The following is a 16,923-nucleotide window of genomic DNA, read 5'->3' on the forward strand; positions in this document are numbered from 1 at the left end:
AACATCTACTGGCACCCCCATTAATCATTGGACTGAGTAACATCTTTAGCCCTATTTAACTTTATATGTGCATAGAATTACGTTTTTATATTTACAAACATTATACAGCTATGGTATAGTTCGATGGTAGAGCATTTGCCTAGTATTTGTGAAGCCTTGTGTTCAATCCCGAGCACCACATACATATACACAAAATATTTTAAAATAATTAAAATTTTAAAAATTAGACTTTAACAGTATTAATTCTTGAAGGTTTTCTAACAGCTAGGCTCGCCAGAAGGAAGCAAATGTCACAATTTTCACAAAGGAACAAAAAGTAACTTTGAGAAACTCTAGCTGCTGTGTTTGCTGAAAGTTTGAGATTTCTTTGCTTGTTTTTTTTATTTTTGTTTCTCCTTTGGTACTCAGCATTGAACCTAAAGGCTCCTCAGTCTACCACTGAGCTACATTTCTCTTTTATATTTTTATTTTTATTTTCAGACAGGGTCTTGCTAAATTGCCCTGGCTGGACTTGAACCTGCCACCCTGCTGCTTTGGTCTTCAAAGTTCTGGGATTACAAGCATGTGCCACGACACCCAGCAACTTCAAGAATTCTAAACAGAGCCCTAAATAGATACTTTAAGGGAAACTTAAAAAGGGGGGGAAATAATTTACTAAGTAATTGTCAATTACAATGCTAGATAATTACATACATTAACCTTACCTAATCCTCAGGAAATCTTTGAAACAGTATTATTGTCCTAATTTTGCAGGCCATTAAGGCACTATTTGAGTAGGTATGGTAACACCCATTTGCAAATCAAGTCTTAATATAAGAGGAAAGTTACAGAAATGGTTAATGAACCCCAATGGTTAAAAGGGCACACTGTCAATAGGCTATAAAATTGTATGACTAGGTGAGCCAAAGGACAGCCAGAAAGATTAAAGTCATAAACAAGAAAACCCAGTGCTTGGGCGGGTGCTCTTAATTACACGGGCAGAGCATAAAGGCATCTTTAGATATCCTGTTTCTTTAGGCCTTGGTTACAACTGACCTTCGCACACCCCCCTGCACTATCTCCCTCCCTTTCTGAGCTAGGGAGGAAGTTTTGAATTTACTCCAGTGCCTGCCTCCCTATATCAAAACTGTGCATGCCATAGTCAGAGCAGGCCCAGTGTCCAGAAGCTGAAGAATGAAGTCCTCCTTTCTGTGTGTGCATATTTTATTTAATGCTCCCAAAAACAGCCTCTTGTCCCACCACAGACACACAACACACACTGCCCAGACTGGTGCCTTTGTGCTTTCTAAGGAGTCTCTGAATAAGAGCCTGGGGGTTCTTGCCTGTCTTTTGCCAAGCAGCCCACTTGCTTGCCTGGCATACGACATTCTGGTGGCCCTGGCCATGCAGTCTGAAGGAACCAAGGGCTCCCAGCAGCACTGTGCTGCCCTATGAAAGCACCCTGTGCTCCTCTGCTGGGCACCTGAATGGCAAAATACGGAACTGCCTACTGTCTGCACGCAGGATCTTCCGTGTTTAAAACGATTCTGCTGCTGCCTGGTAGACAGGGGCACCTGCGTGGGGCTCCACAGGCAGCACTAACCCTCAGCGTGGCCCTGAAGCGGCAGCGAGGACCAGTGCCGCCCACTGGAGTTGTAAGCACTTCCCACCCCTTCTTCCCCTTCAGCATTTCATGAGGAGTGTGCTCGTCCGACTGCCATGGCCATTCCTGCCCCTAAGCCCTTTCCCGACTCCCTTATGTCACTCTCACCTGCCCAGGCCTCTTTTTTGTCCTCAGAGCTAACCGGACAGCCTTTGGTGGACACCATCTGACATTCAGGAGCCTACGTCCTCACAGTCCCTTGAATAAGTAATTCCATCTGCTTCCTGTCAGTGAGGCTGGATTGACATCTCATTCTTTACAGATCTCATTCTTTTGCACAGATTCCATGAATCACGCTTCCTGCCCAGAGCTTGAGCTGTTCCCGCTGGGATTCCCAAGAGGCCTTGTCCGGGGGATTTCCTCCTGCCTATTTTAGTCCCAGCCTCGGAGGAGAAATGAGGGCAATCCCGGTGCTGCAGCCCTCCTCTTCTGGGAAGGCTGATGGTAGCTGTTTTGTAGACCGAGGGTGGCACAGGCGGAGCAGGTCTGGGAAGGAGGAAAGAGGCCAGGGAAAGGGGCCCTAAAGTACTTTCTTGGGAGTGGGGAGAGAAGAGGATGAGTCAGGAAAAACTTTGAAAAGGAGAATCAGGCCATCTGATGCCAGAGCCAAGGAGGGTCAGCATGCCATGGGCTGCAGATGATAAAGGCTGTGAGTTGTTAGAGAGCAGCTTTAGAGAGAGATGGGGCCTCAAGGTGGACTGGAAAAATTGAGGAAAAAGTAGGTAGCTAGGAATCGGAGAGCTTGGGCAGTTGATTCTCATGATTCTGGTGTCTGAAAGGAAGGAAAGAGACATTGTGGACACTCAAAGGGCAGTGTGGCAGAGGGAACTGGTGTGGTTGACTGGTTTTGGTTTTGCCATTGAGGCAGATGTTGGTACACAAAACGGAAGTCCTGAAGAGAAAGGACAAGACTTGATCATGCAGAGGACAAAGGAAACACTTGATACAGCCAAGACTCAGGCAAGAAGAGGTGAGGAGCCTGACGGTGCGTGTGACACCCCAGGGTGCAAAATCTGACAAAACCAGGCTGGAATTGAGTTTAGCCTATAGCTGGCATCTCCTACCCACAAATCTGCATCCTGGGGTCTTGTCAGGACACGACCATGGGTCCCAAAGCAGTGTGTGTAAAGGACAGAAGCTTGTAGAGAACCAAGAAAGGGTGAGTGTGGCTGGCTTCCCAGGACTCGCAGCTCTGAACCAATTTATTCTTGCAGCTACCTTGAAGGCAGAGAAAAAGAAAACACACAGAGGCGCGAGTGCAAGCGCGCGCGCGCGCGTGCACACACACACACACACACACACAGCGCCAAACCACAGGGCAGACTTAAGTCTACCTTTCTTTCAGACACCTATAAGGAGGAATCAGATGAAAATCAAGAACAAGGGACTCATCTTGGGAGGCAACTAGATGCCCAAATGTCAAGTTGGACAGTGTGGCCTGCTCTGGTCTTCTGTGTTGTAGTCTGGATGTTTGTGTCCTCTCACTATTTACAACCCCTAGGCGATGGAATTAGGATGTGGTGCCTTTGGAAGGCTCTTGGTCTTGAGTCCGGAGCCCGCGAATGGTATCAGCTCTTACTAAGGGGCCCAAGGTAGCTGTCCCCCTGCTCCCCTCACATCTGCTTATGGTGAGGAGGCCACTGTGGGGCCACAACCCTCACAAGACAGCTAGTCTGCTGGCACTTTGGCCCTGGAGCTCCAAGCCTCCAGAATTATGAGAAATTCCTGCTGTGTGCGGCACTCGGGCAACGGCAAGATGTTGCCGCAGCCAGAATGGAGTGAGACCTCGCCGTGAGTACAGTCCAGATTTCTCCTGGGGAGGACGGCGCTCAGGACAGGCTCATCTGATGCCCACTCGCCCAGCACCCCTGGCCGCTCCCTATTTCTTCCCGACACCCCACCAACAGGGGTCAGGGCGTGGCAAAGCCGGCTGAGGAATGAACAGCATCCAAGGCAATGCAGGGCCTGTGCAGAACTTCCTGAGCTCCCAGGAGATGCGGGCAGCGTAACGCAGGACGGCTGCCTCGGGAGTCGGCCCTCCGTGAGTGCGCACGATAGCCCGGTTTCTCAGAGGCAGTGTGTACTTGTATTCTTGGTTTTACCTACTTTTTCCTTTTATTCGGCCCAAGTTCGCTCATCAGAGCTGCTGTCTCTCTTACCATTTACCCCGCACCTTTCAAATAGACGCTTGGCGCTGCTTGTGGCTGGTCTCGTCCAATTCTTTGCTAGCGGCAAGAAGGACCTGGAGCATGTTGACTGGAGAGCCGCTGCTAAAGGAGCGGCCCCGGAGGCCACGGAGCTGGAAAAAGTGAGCTTTTCTTCCCTACGACAGCGTTAGGCCGCTGCCCTTGCTTGCGGTTACACCGGCGGCTGCAGCGGGGGAGTCCAGAGCAAGGGAGCGTGCAGCCATCCTGTGCTGCTGCGGCCTGCGGCAGAAAACCTTGCGCGTGTGGTACCGCACACCCGGGAAGCCCGGGACCGCGCGGCATCCCGAGCAAAGCCCGGGGGAGGAGAAAGGGCGTTTTCCTGCGGTGTCCCGCGGTGACTAGTGTCTACCTGAGAGCCGAGACCAAAGCCCTGGGTTCACTTTTACATTGTTTCTGTCCTTTATGGGGCAATTTCTCATTGGAAATTAGCGCGAAGCAAAGTTGCAAAAGCCCCGTGAATGAAGAGAAAGGAACAGTGATCAAGGCGGCGGGGACCTCAGACAGACCTCCTCGAGTCCGCTGTGCTGCGCTGGCACTAACTCACAGCGGAATAAGTAGGCGACCAGGGTCAAGGCGTCAGTGTTCTCAGAAGCTCAGCTACGCCAGTGTTCCCAGGCAGCCTAGCTGTAGCTAACCCATAGCTGTCCACTGTCACCCGGGAGGTGGTGTTCTCTCTCATCTGTCCCCAGCACTCCGGGGGCTGTGAGTTCTAGGCCAGCCGGAGCTACCTAGGCACTTCCAGTTTGGGAGGTAAGCTGGGGTGATAGTAAGTCCTCCTTCCCCTTTAGGGGTTTCCACTGCTTCCCCAGGAGGCAAGCAGGGCGCGCTGAACCAGGCACGGGACCTCTGAGTGGTTTCTCTGGAGGAGGGGGGATGCAGTGATCCAACAGGCCTTCTGGGGTACTAGGCAATGTTCCATGTATTCAAAGTGGGAAATGTTTTCCTAGTGTTTTTGTAATAATTCATTGGCCTGTACTCCTTATCATTTGTGTCCCCTTTTATATATTTGTTACAGTTCAAGTTTTAAAAAGGGAGTTTTGTTTTTGTTTTGTTTTGTTTGTCTTTTTGAGACAGGGTCTTGATATGCAGTTCCGGCTGGCCTTCAGCTCACTTTGTAGCCCAGTCTGGTCTCAAACTCATAGCAATCTTCCTGCCTCAGCCTCCCAAATGCTGGGATTACCGGCATGAGCCACCTGTCTGGGGTCAGAAAGGGTTTTTGTGTATTAAATGTTTTAAAAATCAGAAATGAATGTCCAAAATGCTTTTTCAGAATCAAATTTATATAATTCTTCCTTTTGTATAGAATGATTTTCTAAAACTGAACTAGCCTCAAAGTTGAGAAACAGACATCATTTGGTCATTAAGCATTATCCTTATCATACACTGTTACTAATATTTTATTTGGCACTCTTTAAGTTATTTTATACAAGTTCAGTGCATGCCAGACTCTACTCGTTCAGGAAAATGTGCTAGCTTGTTCTTGTCTGTATGTTTCCCATCCCAGTCATTTGTTTTAAAAAATGGAAGTATACATCCTCCTAAAAGTGGGTTACTTTTTGTTATAGCTTTACTTATGTGAAATATGAAGCTCTGTGGCAGAGAGGGCTAAGCATGGTAGACAGATGAGTGGAGGGTTGTGTTTGATAACAAGTAGATCATCAGCCAGTATTCCGTGCCACCAATCTGGCTTTGGGAGTCCCTAAACACAAAAACTATGAGGTGCACCCTCTAGAAAATGCAGCATGTTTTCTATCCTAAGGTAGCTTAGATAAAATGTAATAATATTGATGTTCTTTTAATTTCATGAAACTAAAGTATTCTATCTTGAGGTCTGTGGTTATTAAGGAAGCTTTAAAAGAATCCTCTAGTTAAATCTCTTTATTTTTCTGCTTAAAGTAACATATCAATAAATGTTTTGAATGCACAATACCCATGTGTGAAAAGGAGTATTGAGATTTTGATTATAGAGTTTTGCTTTTATATGCAGAAACTCGGAAGGAAAGTTTTCCAGCGAAAGAGAAAAATCACTGGGTAGAATGACACATTAAAAACAGGGAAATAACACCCAGGTGCCAACTGTTCTCCTGCTTTTAAGGCACTGTCCAGGAACACAGGAAGCATTCAGAGCCATATTTTTTCCTTCCTTTTCAAAGGCGGGGCTTGAGATTATCTACAATGCAAATGTTTATTTATGACTGCTCTGTGGCAACTACACCAAAAGGACACACAGCTGCTCTGTCCTTTAATTCAAACCACAACTGACACAAAGCTTGTGCTACGAGAGGGAAACCAACATGTATCTTTCCAAGGATTCATGCAGTCTAGGACCTCATGTAAGTATATAGCAATTCCAAAGAGCTTTGTAACTGGCATTGCTATCAGAAAAGGGGGGTGATTACAAGAAAGCAGAGAAAAACTTTGTTTTTGAATCTGTCATATCCAGTACTTTTTAGAGGTGTTTTTTTAATTGCTAACTCGGGTGAGTCACACTATGGTTGCTATTTGTTTCTTAGTTGTGGTGCATTTTCAAACAAAGCTGAAAATAAACTCTTTCCTCCCAAATTCTTGATGCTTTCATCAGATAAAATGGCTTTGCTTTTATTTTTTGAAGCCTCTTCTTGAAAAATAGTGTATCTTCAACAGGTACAATGTTTTCTGTAATTAAATTTTCTTTGTTTTTTAAACATAGCATGTAGAGTACATAGTTTATGTCTCCTTCCCCCCACTTATTTAACTGACCACATGGAAAGGAGGTACTTAACTCTGAGTTAATTAGTATTTAAGCCAAAATGAAAGAAAATCTCCCTGTGTAACAATATATAAAATGTGGTTTATTTAACCAAAGTATTTGTTGAAGTTTATGGATATCCAGATGTTTTAGGAAATCATCACATTTCAAGTGCATATTTTCATTTAAAGATCATCTGCAATTAAGAAATGGCTTATAAGAACTTATCAGATAATGTCATTCCTAAGTTATTTACCGTATGGTTTACTTCTACTTGTACTACTAATGCAGTAACAGAACTAATTTCAATTTGCTTTTTTCAATGTGAATATGTTATTCTTAAGTATTACTTAAATTTAAATTCAAGGTCAGATTTTCTGAGCTTCTGGCTGGAACTTCTAAGTTGTATCCCCTCCCCCCACATGTCTTCAATGAAACTTACTAAGAAATTGTTGTCTCTAGTCACAAAGGTACCAGTTACTCTAAGTAATTTCTCTGCATATTTTTCATATGACTGACTTTAAAACTGTGGCTTGAATATACTATTTCATTCAACTGCCTAATGCTTGGTGGTTTCTATGACCTCATCAACTATGAAATTCTCTATGTGGTCTGATTACTTAATAGTTCAGTTATATTTCCAAATATTTCTCAACAAAACATTTCTTCTGTCAGCTGGGTTTCCCCTTTATGCAGTTCTCATCTTCATATTTTTCTTTTTTGTCTGAAATTACACTGTATTCTCTTGAAGGAAAATTCTCTCTTAAACTGCAAAATTGATAGATTTCATAGCATACTGAATGCGAGAAGTAAAGGATAGGGAGAAGTCAAAGATGTCTCCCAGGTTATTGGGCAGATAATTCACTGAGAATCAGAATAGAGGAGACAGCCCAGGAGGATGGGAAGATGAAAACTTTGAACAAGTTGACTTGGCGGGCCTGTGGGGCATATCCAAATAAAGTTATCCTGTAAGCAGCTGGTTATTGAGTTTGAGAAGAGTGGGCTAGAGACTCATATTTAGGAATAATTTCAAATGACTGTTAAGCCATGCAAGTGAGTGGGGTCAAGCTGGAGGGATACTAAAATGAGATACAAGAAAAGCTAAAGGAGACTTTGGGAAATAACATTTTACATAGGGATTCGAGGAGATATAGTAGCAGAAGAGGTTGGAGGTAGGCAGGAAATCAGGTGTCTTGGAAACCCAGGAAGCAAAATGTTTCAAGAATGAGGCAGTGACCAAGACTGTAAAGACTGGGTTAAGTGAAGTGTGAGGGCAGAAAGAGGGGTGTGTGGGTAGTAGGAATAAGTGAGCCGGAAGAGAAGACACAGCCAGATAAGCATCACTGTACAATAGACTGAAGTCCCTGGGCTTCTACAGAAACTTACACCTTATAAAACTGAATAATGCCTGAGAGTCTTATTGTCTAAAGACAACTACTATGCGTAAAATACACCTGTTCCTGGGTATCCCCAGACCCACCAAGGATATTGAAATCTGTGGATGCTCAAGTTCCTTATATAAAATACCATCATATTTGCGTACAACCTACACATATTTCCTGCATACTTCAGGTCATCTCTAGATTACTTCTAACACTTAATACAATGTAAAGACTATGTAAATAGTTGTTATACTATATTATTTAGGGAATAACAGACAAGAAGAAAGCCTGTACATTTCAGTCCAAATGGAAGGGTTTTTTAAAAAAATATTTTGATTCAGTTGTTTGAATACACAAATGCAGAACCTGCAGTTACAGTAGACTGACTGTGATACAGAGTATTGCAAATTGGTAATAAGGTGCCACAACAATCCAAGGAAATGGACAGGATAAAAAATGTGGTTGGGTGACTCAGGTGAAGAGTGGGTGTGATTTTTCTTCTTGTTTTTAAACTGGGAATTGAACCGAATACCTTCACACTGAGCTACATCCCCAGCTCCCTCCCCTACTTTTTAATTTTTTTTTTTTAATCTTGAGACCAGCTCTGGGCTTAAAGTTTCCATCCTCCTGCCACAGCCTCCCAGAGTGGTGGGATTTTAGGCCTGTTCCTCTGTGTCTAGGTTCTCCAGATGCTTAATTTCATGAAAACATCTTCTAGTGCTGCAAATTCATATCCAAAATTAGAGCTCATATCTTCTCATCTATTTCAGCTTATGCCCAAATCCAGTTCTCTTCTATTTCAGGTAACAGCACAGCCACTTGCTTGAAGCAGAAACCTTAGTCTTCCTCTCTCCTCAGCCTGTCACTGTCCTCCGTGCAATGCTCGATGAGTTCTCTCTCCATGTTCACTGAGCTCTCTTAATTCCCACTGCTATCAGCAGGCCCTGAAATATTATTCCTGACTGGTGTTACTTCCTCCTCGCCCCAGTCCAGCACCTGTAATTCTAATTAAGCAAGTTTAATCTTGTCACTTCCCTGATTAAAAACTCTCAATCACAGTAGAAAGTCTGATCTCCTTAAGATGTTATCATGCAGGGCACTTCCTGCCTAACTCAGCTATGTCTCTGGTTATTCTGTTTCCACACATCTGTATTGTGACACCACTACATTTCTCTTTGCTCATCAACTCACCATGCTCTTTTATACTTGGTTCATTATAGACTAAACAATACCAGTGTAGTACCAAGATCATAACTCTGGATGTTGGAGAATGGTCCCTGAAGGAAGCTGGACATAAGTGATGGGGGCTAGCCATAAAGAGAAGAATAGAGATGGTGACGAATCTTTGGAAAATAATGTAAACCTCCTTTGACTCAACATTTATTGATTGTTTCTTATATAAGGTATGACTCAAGGATCAGTCAGGCATGCATACCTAACGGGGCTAACTAAAGGGATTTATGATCTAATTAAAGAAATAGGTTATAGGGCCAGGGATATAGCTTAGTAGCATAACACTTGTCTAGCAAGCATGAGGTGATGAGTTTGATTCCCAGTACCAAAAAAAAAAAAAAAAAAAAAAAAACAGGTTATATATAGTGAGGTGATTAATAAGGTTACATGTATTCAAAGATACCACATAATTAATAATAAACACTTGGCCGGGTCTGATGGTGCACAACTGTAATCCCAGCACTCGGGAGGCTGAGGCAGGAGGATCATTGCAAGTTCGAGACCAGCCTGGGCTACAAAGTGAGTTCAAGTACAGCCTGAACTGCATAGCAAGACCCTGTCTCAAAAGGACAAAATAAATAAATAAATAAATGCTTCAGCCAAGTGCTATGGGAATTTAGAGGAGGAAGGGTTATTTTGGAAAAGTGTTCAGATTATATTTCAGAATAGAGAATTAAAGCCTGAGAAAGGTGTAAGTAGCAGAAATAAGAAATAGCTTTCTGAAGGGGAACTAGGAGTGGGGAGGAAAGGAAGGAAGGGAAAAGGAAAAAAATGATAAGAAAAGAAGGAAAAAATGGAAACAAAGTTTTTGTAAATAAGGAAGGAAAGGAGGGTTAAAGGGAAGATAAGAGAATAGGAAAAAAGAGAATCAAGTTATGTACAGGTACAAATTCCTTACGATGAATGTGATCATTATGTGTACCTAAAATGTACCAATAAACTTGATTAATAATAATAATTTTAAAAAGAAATAGCCTTCTAACTGCAAACACCACCAGAGGAACAACATTCTAGACAGAATGATCTGAAATCAAATCAGCAAGAGATCAGGGTCCTTAAATGGCAAACTTGATACCCAGGTATACTTCAACTAGCAGAACATAAGCCACCACTGGTTATTCTTTCTTTCTTTCTTTCTTTCTTTCTTTCTTTCTTTCTTTCTTTCTTTCTTTCTTTCTTTCTTCTTTGTCTTTTGTTTTTTAAGACAGGGTCTCACTATGTAGTTCAGGCTGGCCTTGAACTCACTTTGTAGCCCAGGCTGGCCTCAAACTCATTGCAATACTCCTGCCTCAGCCTCCCAAATGCTGGGATCTCAGGTGTGCACCAGAATACCAGGCATTTCTTTCCTTTTTGTTTTTGTTTTATTGCTTTACCTTGGTTTTTCAAGGCAGGGTCTCACTATATAGTTCAGGCCAGCCTTGAACTCATAGCAGTCTTCTTGTTTCAGCCTCCTCAGTGCTGACATCATAGACACTCACCACCTCATCTGACTTGGTTTTTCTTAAGTGAAGAAATACTTGGTGAAAGCAGTCTTTTAAGGAGATTACTAAGGTGGTTGTATACAGGACAAATTAGAAGAGCAGGGGAAGTGGGGAGTACAGAGCAAGCAAAAACACAGGAATCTAGGTCACTGATGCCATATATATGTTTTGAGACACTTTAACATAACTGATTTTTTGTAATAAGTAACTATACATCAAATACATATATTGATTATAAAATAAATCTTGATTTTAGGTCTATAAAATTATGGGGAAAATAGGCATTTCAGAACTAAGTAAATAAAATGATACAGAAGACCTGAACAAAAACTGTAGGAATGCAAAGGGTAAAACATATTCGAGAAACAGTTTGAGTTTGGCCAATTGGGAATTAGAAATCAGAGAGTGGAGATTAAGATTCAACTCTGTGATTTTGAGTGTGGATGAAAGTGTGACAGGGCAGTACCAGTAAAAGCAATAGGGAATGCCAGGCTTGGTGGCACATGCCTGTAATCCCAGCACTGGGAGGCTGAAGCAGGAGGACTGCTACAAATTCGAGGCCAGCCTGGGCTTCATAGTGAGTTCAGGGGTAGCCTGAACTATACAGCGAGACCTTGTCTCAAAAAACCAAAAACCAAACAACAAACAGAAAAAGGTGATAAGGAAGTCAAGAGGAAAACTCAGAAATGAATTTCACATAATTTGAAGGTATGGACCTGGGGCTGGAAAGAAAAGTCAGGCTGGGATAAGGATCTAAGAAATTACTTACATGGAAGTGCTGGGGATTTAGCTCAGTGGCACAGCGCCTGCCTGGCAAGCGCGAGGTTGTGAGTTCGATTCCCGGTACTGGAAAAAAAAAAAAAGAAATTACTTACATGGAAATCAAAGTGGAAGATTTAAGCACGAATGAAGTTCTGGTTGGGTGTGGTGAGACCCTGTCTTGAAAAAAAAAAACACAAACAAAAAAAACCTGGGCATGGTGGCACATGCCTGTAATCCCAGCACTAGGAAGGCTGAGGCAGGAGGATCCTTGGGAGTTGAGACTGGCCTGGGCTACAAAGTGAGCTCAAGACCAGCCTGAACTGCATAGTGAGACCCTGTCTCAAAAGAACAAAAAAAAAAAGAAAAAAGAAAAAAAGAAAAAGGAAAAAGAGTGACTGTAATTCTGTCAGATGGCAGAACCAAGGGCAGAAGCATAATCATGAGTGATCACATTCAGGGGCAGGAAGAGGTGTGAGAAAGAAAAATAATTGGAAAAGTAGAATTAGACTCATTCAAGAATAGAATTAGACTCATTCATGAATGACATGACAACAGAGGCTGAGACCTTATGTTCATGATTACGCTTTATAGATGTTAATTACATATATCTACCTGGAGGTCTCTTTAAGCATTTGTGCAGGGTGTTTTGGTTTGTGATGGGATCTTGCTATGTTACTCAAGTTGGCTTTGAATTCCTGGGCTCAAGACAGCCTCCTGCCTCAGCCTCCTGAGTAACTGGGACTACAGGTACTTAACAGGTAGGTAACAGATATGTGTGCCTTGCTCTATTTGAGAATTAAAAAGCCCACTTGAGTGTTCCCAAGGAAGGTCCACGTGGGACCCCCTCAATCATTAGTTGCTTCCTGGCTACTGAATGTGGACTTTTACTCAGCTTCAGGAGTTTTGGACCAGTACCTTGGTGATTTCCTTAGCTTGTGTTGGGAAATAATGAAATTTCCCCAAAGGCCTGTTGCTGGAATTGAGTGCTATTGATCCTTTAAAGTTGAAAGGAATATATTTCCTATGTAACTTTTAACAAGCACCTATTTTACACCATAATTGTGCTGATCCAACTTTTTATCAGAGAATCAAAGTTAAAGGCAAACTAGTTTTTAATGTTTTTTCCAGTCCTTCTGGAATAACTGTGCCAGTTAAACTTCCTGAACTTCTATTAGTCAGGGACGACTATGTGCTCTCGGGCTTACATCATTTCCCTAACAGCCAGACAATAAAAGAATTTATCTCATAGTCCATGCAGAAATAATACATTTTAAAACCCAAATAAAGGACAATATGTCACAAAAACAAACACAAAGTTTATTTCTTTGTACCTGTCGTGTACATTTGTAAAGTCTAATGTGAAGGTAGCTCACTGCCACAGCTGCTCTAAAAAGCTGACTGAGGCTGTGTTTGGAGGCACTACCTACAGTCCTAGCACTTTGGGAGGCTGAGGCAGGAGGATCAAAAGATCAAATCCCACCCGGGTGATCTAGTCTGAAAAACAGACTTTGGAGGGGCTGGGATATAGTTCACAAAATAGAAATCACTACTGGGCTAAAGGAAAACAAACAAAAGCGAAAGAACGTTACCAGGGTCCATGGGCTGTCTACTCAAGAGCTGCCTATCTACAAGCCAAGAAACAGACTGGCACCAAAGCTACGGCTATTTAACTAACGCAGTGGTAATTAACTAAGTATGTTAAGCTAGTTCTCTGGACCATTTGGACAGGGGCAGTTGGTGTCTATGTTTTTTGTGGTTGTTTTGTTTTGTTTTTTGTCTGCTTGAGACAGGGTTTCACTATGTAGTTCACAACTCACTTTGTAGCTCAGGCTGGCCTTGAATGCACAGTGATCCTCCTGCCTCAGCCTCTGGAGTGCTGGGATTACAGGTGTGCACCACCACATCTAGCCTGTTTATGTTTTTAATGTGCTCCCTTTTCCTTTGGCATGCAAATAGCCAACCCCAACTGCCCCTGTCCAAATGGTCCAGAGAACTGCTTAACATACTTAGTTAATTACCACTGCGTTAGTTAAATAGCCGTAGCTTTGGTGCCAGTCTGTTTCTTGGATTGTAGACAGGCAGCTCTTGAGTAGACAGCCCATGGACCCTGGTAACGTTCTTTCGCTTTTCTTTGTTTTCCTTTGGCCAGTAGTGATTTCTATTTTGTGAAGATGCAAGATTCAGCATCTGCTTAGGTATTTGACATTTCAGTAAACATTTATTTTTTAAAATTATTTATGTTATTGGTACATTTTAGTTACACATAATGATCACATCCATCATAGGGAATTTATAACTGTACATGATACAACTTGATTCTTCTTTTCCCCATCACCCTACCCACAATTTAACCCCCTTCCTCTCCTTATTTACAAAAGCTTTCTTTCCAAGTAAAGTTTTATTTTAAAAAAGCTTGTGCAACTGGTATCATTTCCTTTTTCCCTTCCCAGTGCTGGGGATCAATGCCCCTGGGCTTGCACCTGTTAGGCAAGCACTCTATCTCTGAGCTAAATGCCCAGGCCCCATTTTATTTTTTGAAAGCTTTATTAAACAGTAGATTAAGAGAATTCCATACACATTTATATTTTGATTTTCATGAAGTTATATTTTAAAATGTCTTAGAACTTTGATATAATTTAGAGATGTAAGCTGAATAACAGAAGAGGTACATGAATTCTTACCTAATGGGACCACTTAACCAAAAAGTAATCACAGAGACCAACTTGAGCATACATTTCTGTCATAATGTGTAAGGGCTGACTGTAGACATCTTTGCCTTCTGTGCTTTGGTCTCTTCATCTATAAAGTGAGGGTAACAGAATGTACATCTCGAGTAATGAGTGAATGTAGATAAAGTGTTTACAATAGTAGACAACTAATACATGGATATAATTTAAGTGTGACAGAGTACTTTATAATAATTAAATCACCAAATAACAGCCAAAAAATGTTCCCAAAGTGAGTCTCTCTCAAGAGTGCTGCAGAGACATTTCCTCCTTTGATGAGAAGATTTGATTAGATGTTCTCATAAAATACAGGATTTGTAGGTAGTAGTCTCCTTATATTCTGAATCCTTTAAATTATATTTCAGTTTAGGAAATAATCTGTAGAAAAATAAGATTTTTGTTTTACTGCAAATCCATAAGTACTTTTTTGCATCTTGTGGAGCCCTATCCTAAAGCCAAATGACACCAAACAAAACCACTCGGGAAGATTTTTTATATATAAATTAACATTTTTAAATAGCAAGGTAACAGATCCAAAAAATGCTATTTACCCATAGAAAAGTGATCTCAAAAAGCAAGAGACAATGCCTCCTAAGGCAACTTGCTACACCTTCAGCTCAAGAGTACACAGAAAAATGGAAAAAGAAATGATTTAATTTAAGGTTAAGTGACTCCATGAGAGCTATCTAACTATATATGGAAATATAAAATTCTCAATATTGGTCAAACATAAAATTTATAAGTGGCTTAACTAGTGTGCATAAATTACCAAAAGGTGTTACCTACTGTCAAAAGTATTTATAGTTACATTTTTCCTATATTCAATCTTAAGCATTACGTATTCTGAAAATATATTGCAATGTAACATACATACAAAAAGGTTTACATACATTATGTGTACTATTCAAATTTCTTTCTTTTTCCTTTTTTTTTTTTTTTTTTTGAGACAGGGTCTTGCTACGCAGTTCAGGCTGGTCTTGAATTCACTATGTAGTCCAGGCTGGCCTTGAACTCAAGGCAATCCTCTGGCTTCAGTCCCTAAGTGCAGGGATTACAGGTGTGCGTCATGCCCAGCTTTTCTTTTTTGTTTGTGTTGTACTGAGGACTGAACCCGGCTACATCACCAGCACACCCCCGCCCCTTTAAATTTTGATCTAAGTCACGAAGTTGCCCTGGTTGGGCTAGAACTCGGGCAACCGCCCTGCTTCAGCCTCCCCGAGTGCTGGACTTACAAGCATGTATCATCACACTTGGTTTACAATTTAAATTTTCACAAACCTACACACATCTATGCCATCAGCACCCAGATTTTTTAAAATAAACATTAAATACTGTTAGGCTGTCTTACAGGATTTCAATCATATTGTCCTAAATTAAAACTTCACTTTTTCTTTTCCAAACGCAGTAATTTCTTCAGCTCTTGACTCAGCCAACCACCCATCAGGAGTGACAGAAACGTCAGTCAGTCTTGATACCTTCCTTTGCTGTCATTCCCCTCTCTCTCATCCAGAGTTAAGTTCCATCAAATTTACTTCCCCCAATCACGCACTTGAGTTTCACGGATATCCATTTGACTCCCAACCAACCCGTTTTCCACCCACAGCCAAAATGATACTTAGAAAAGAGATCTAATGGCACTTCCTTGCACAAAACCCCTTCATTTCTGTACTTTTGAGATGCGATCGTCCAGTGACTCTAAGTTGTGTGGAAACTGACCTTAAGTATTTTACAAATTAGAGCTTCATATTAATTGAAATACGTCATGAACTGCAAACGTTTGAAGGGATTTGAAATTCATTTTATGGCAAGGCAAAGAAACTCTATTACAGGGTTCAGTTCCACCTTTAGTAAATGGTTTTAATGGCTGTAAAAAGAAAACCTTTTAAACTCTTGGGTCATCAACTCAAAATTCCATTAATGGTGATCCTGGCATTTGAAAACAACATCAAAATTCTTCATCAGGAGCTGTGCGATAGGGCCGGGGAATGGCACAAGCGCCTGCCTGGCAAGTGCAAGGTCCTGAGTTCGATTCCCGATACAAAAAAAAAAAAAAAAAGGAGCTGTGCGAGGCCTTTCCTGCCATGCCTCTCTGGACCTCCCTGGCCTTGGACCTAGGCAGGGGTTTCCTGCAGTGAAAACTGACGCTGAGGCGACTGCGACGCTCAGCTACCTCCTCGCCTGGTCTCCTTGAGCGGAGCAGACGCGGCCGGGACAGGCGAAGCTTAACTCCAGTGACAGCTCGGGGCGGACGGGTGCACGACAGCATTGCTCGGTGCTGGTCTCTGAAATGACTGAGGGAATGGAAAACAGGAAATCCCAACTTGGGCGCAAGGCCAAAACAACGATCCCTTGGGAAGACGTGTATCGCGGGCGGAGAGACCGCTATAGGTGGCAAAAGTCAGCCAGCACCCCGACGCAAGGGCTGCACCGCCACGAGGACGGAAGACCTCACGCCCGCTGGGCATCCGGCCGCCCGAAACCTGCGAAGGAGGCGGGTGGAAACCGGCCAATCGACAGCGTGCTCGCCGCCAACGTCACGGCGCGTTCGCGGATTCGGCGCTCGGGCGGGCGCGGCGCCTGGGTCGAGCGACGAGTCATCGCCCGCGAGCCCGGGTAGCGGAAGCCGCGGAGGGCGGGCTCATGCCCGGCCCTCCCGGCGCTCCGCTGTGCTCTCGGCCACATAGGCAGCGCGCGAGCCCGTGCGCGCTCGCGGAGAGCCGCGCGTCTGCGGGGACGCGAGAGCATCCTGCCGGGCCCTGGGG

The 16,923-nt window shown here is 42.9% G+C and overlaps 1 protein-coding gene across 1 annotated transcript in view; it reads left to right on the top strand.

Annotated features, from left to right (window-relative positions):
• Nucleotides 1-16,749: 16,749 nt before the first annotated feature.
• Gne (glucosamine (UDP-N-acetyl)-2-epimerase/N-acetylmannosamine kinase) overlaps nt 16,750-16,923 on the top strand; it is a gene marked incomplete in the record, with an annotated part of 35,931 nt that continues 35,757 nt past the window's right edge. Inside the window, 1 exon segment of the mRNA XM_005400982.2 lies at nt 16,750-16,923. Coding sequence (XP_005401039.2) covers nt 16,802-16,923 — 122 coding nt within the window.

This window comes from Chinchilla lanigera, unplaced genomic scaffold, assembly GCF_000276665.1.
Source record: "Chinchilla lanigera isolate Chin_1 unplaced genomic scaffold, ChiLan1.0 scaffold00071, whole genome shotgun sequence".
Lineage (NCBI taxonomy): Eukaryota > Metazoa > Chordata > Mammalia > Rodentia > Chinchillidae > Chinchilla > Chinchilla lanigera.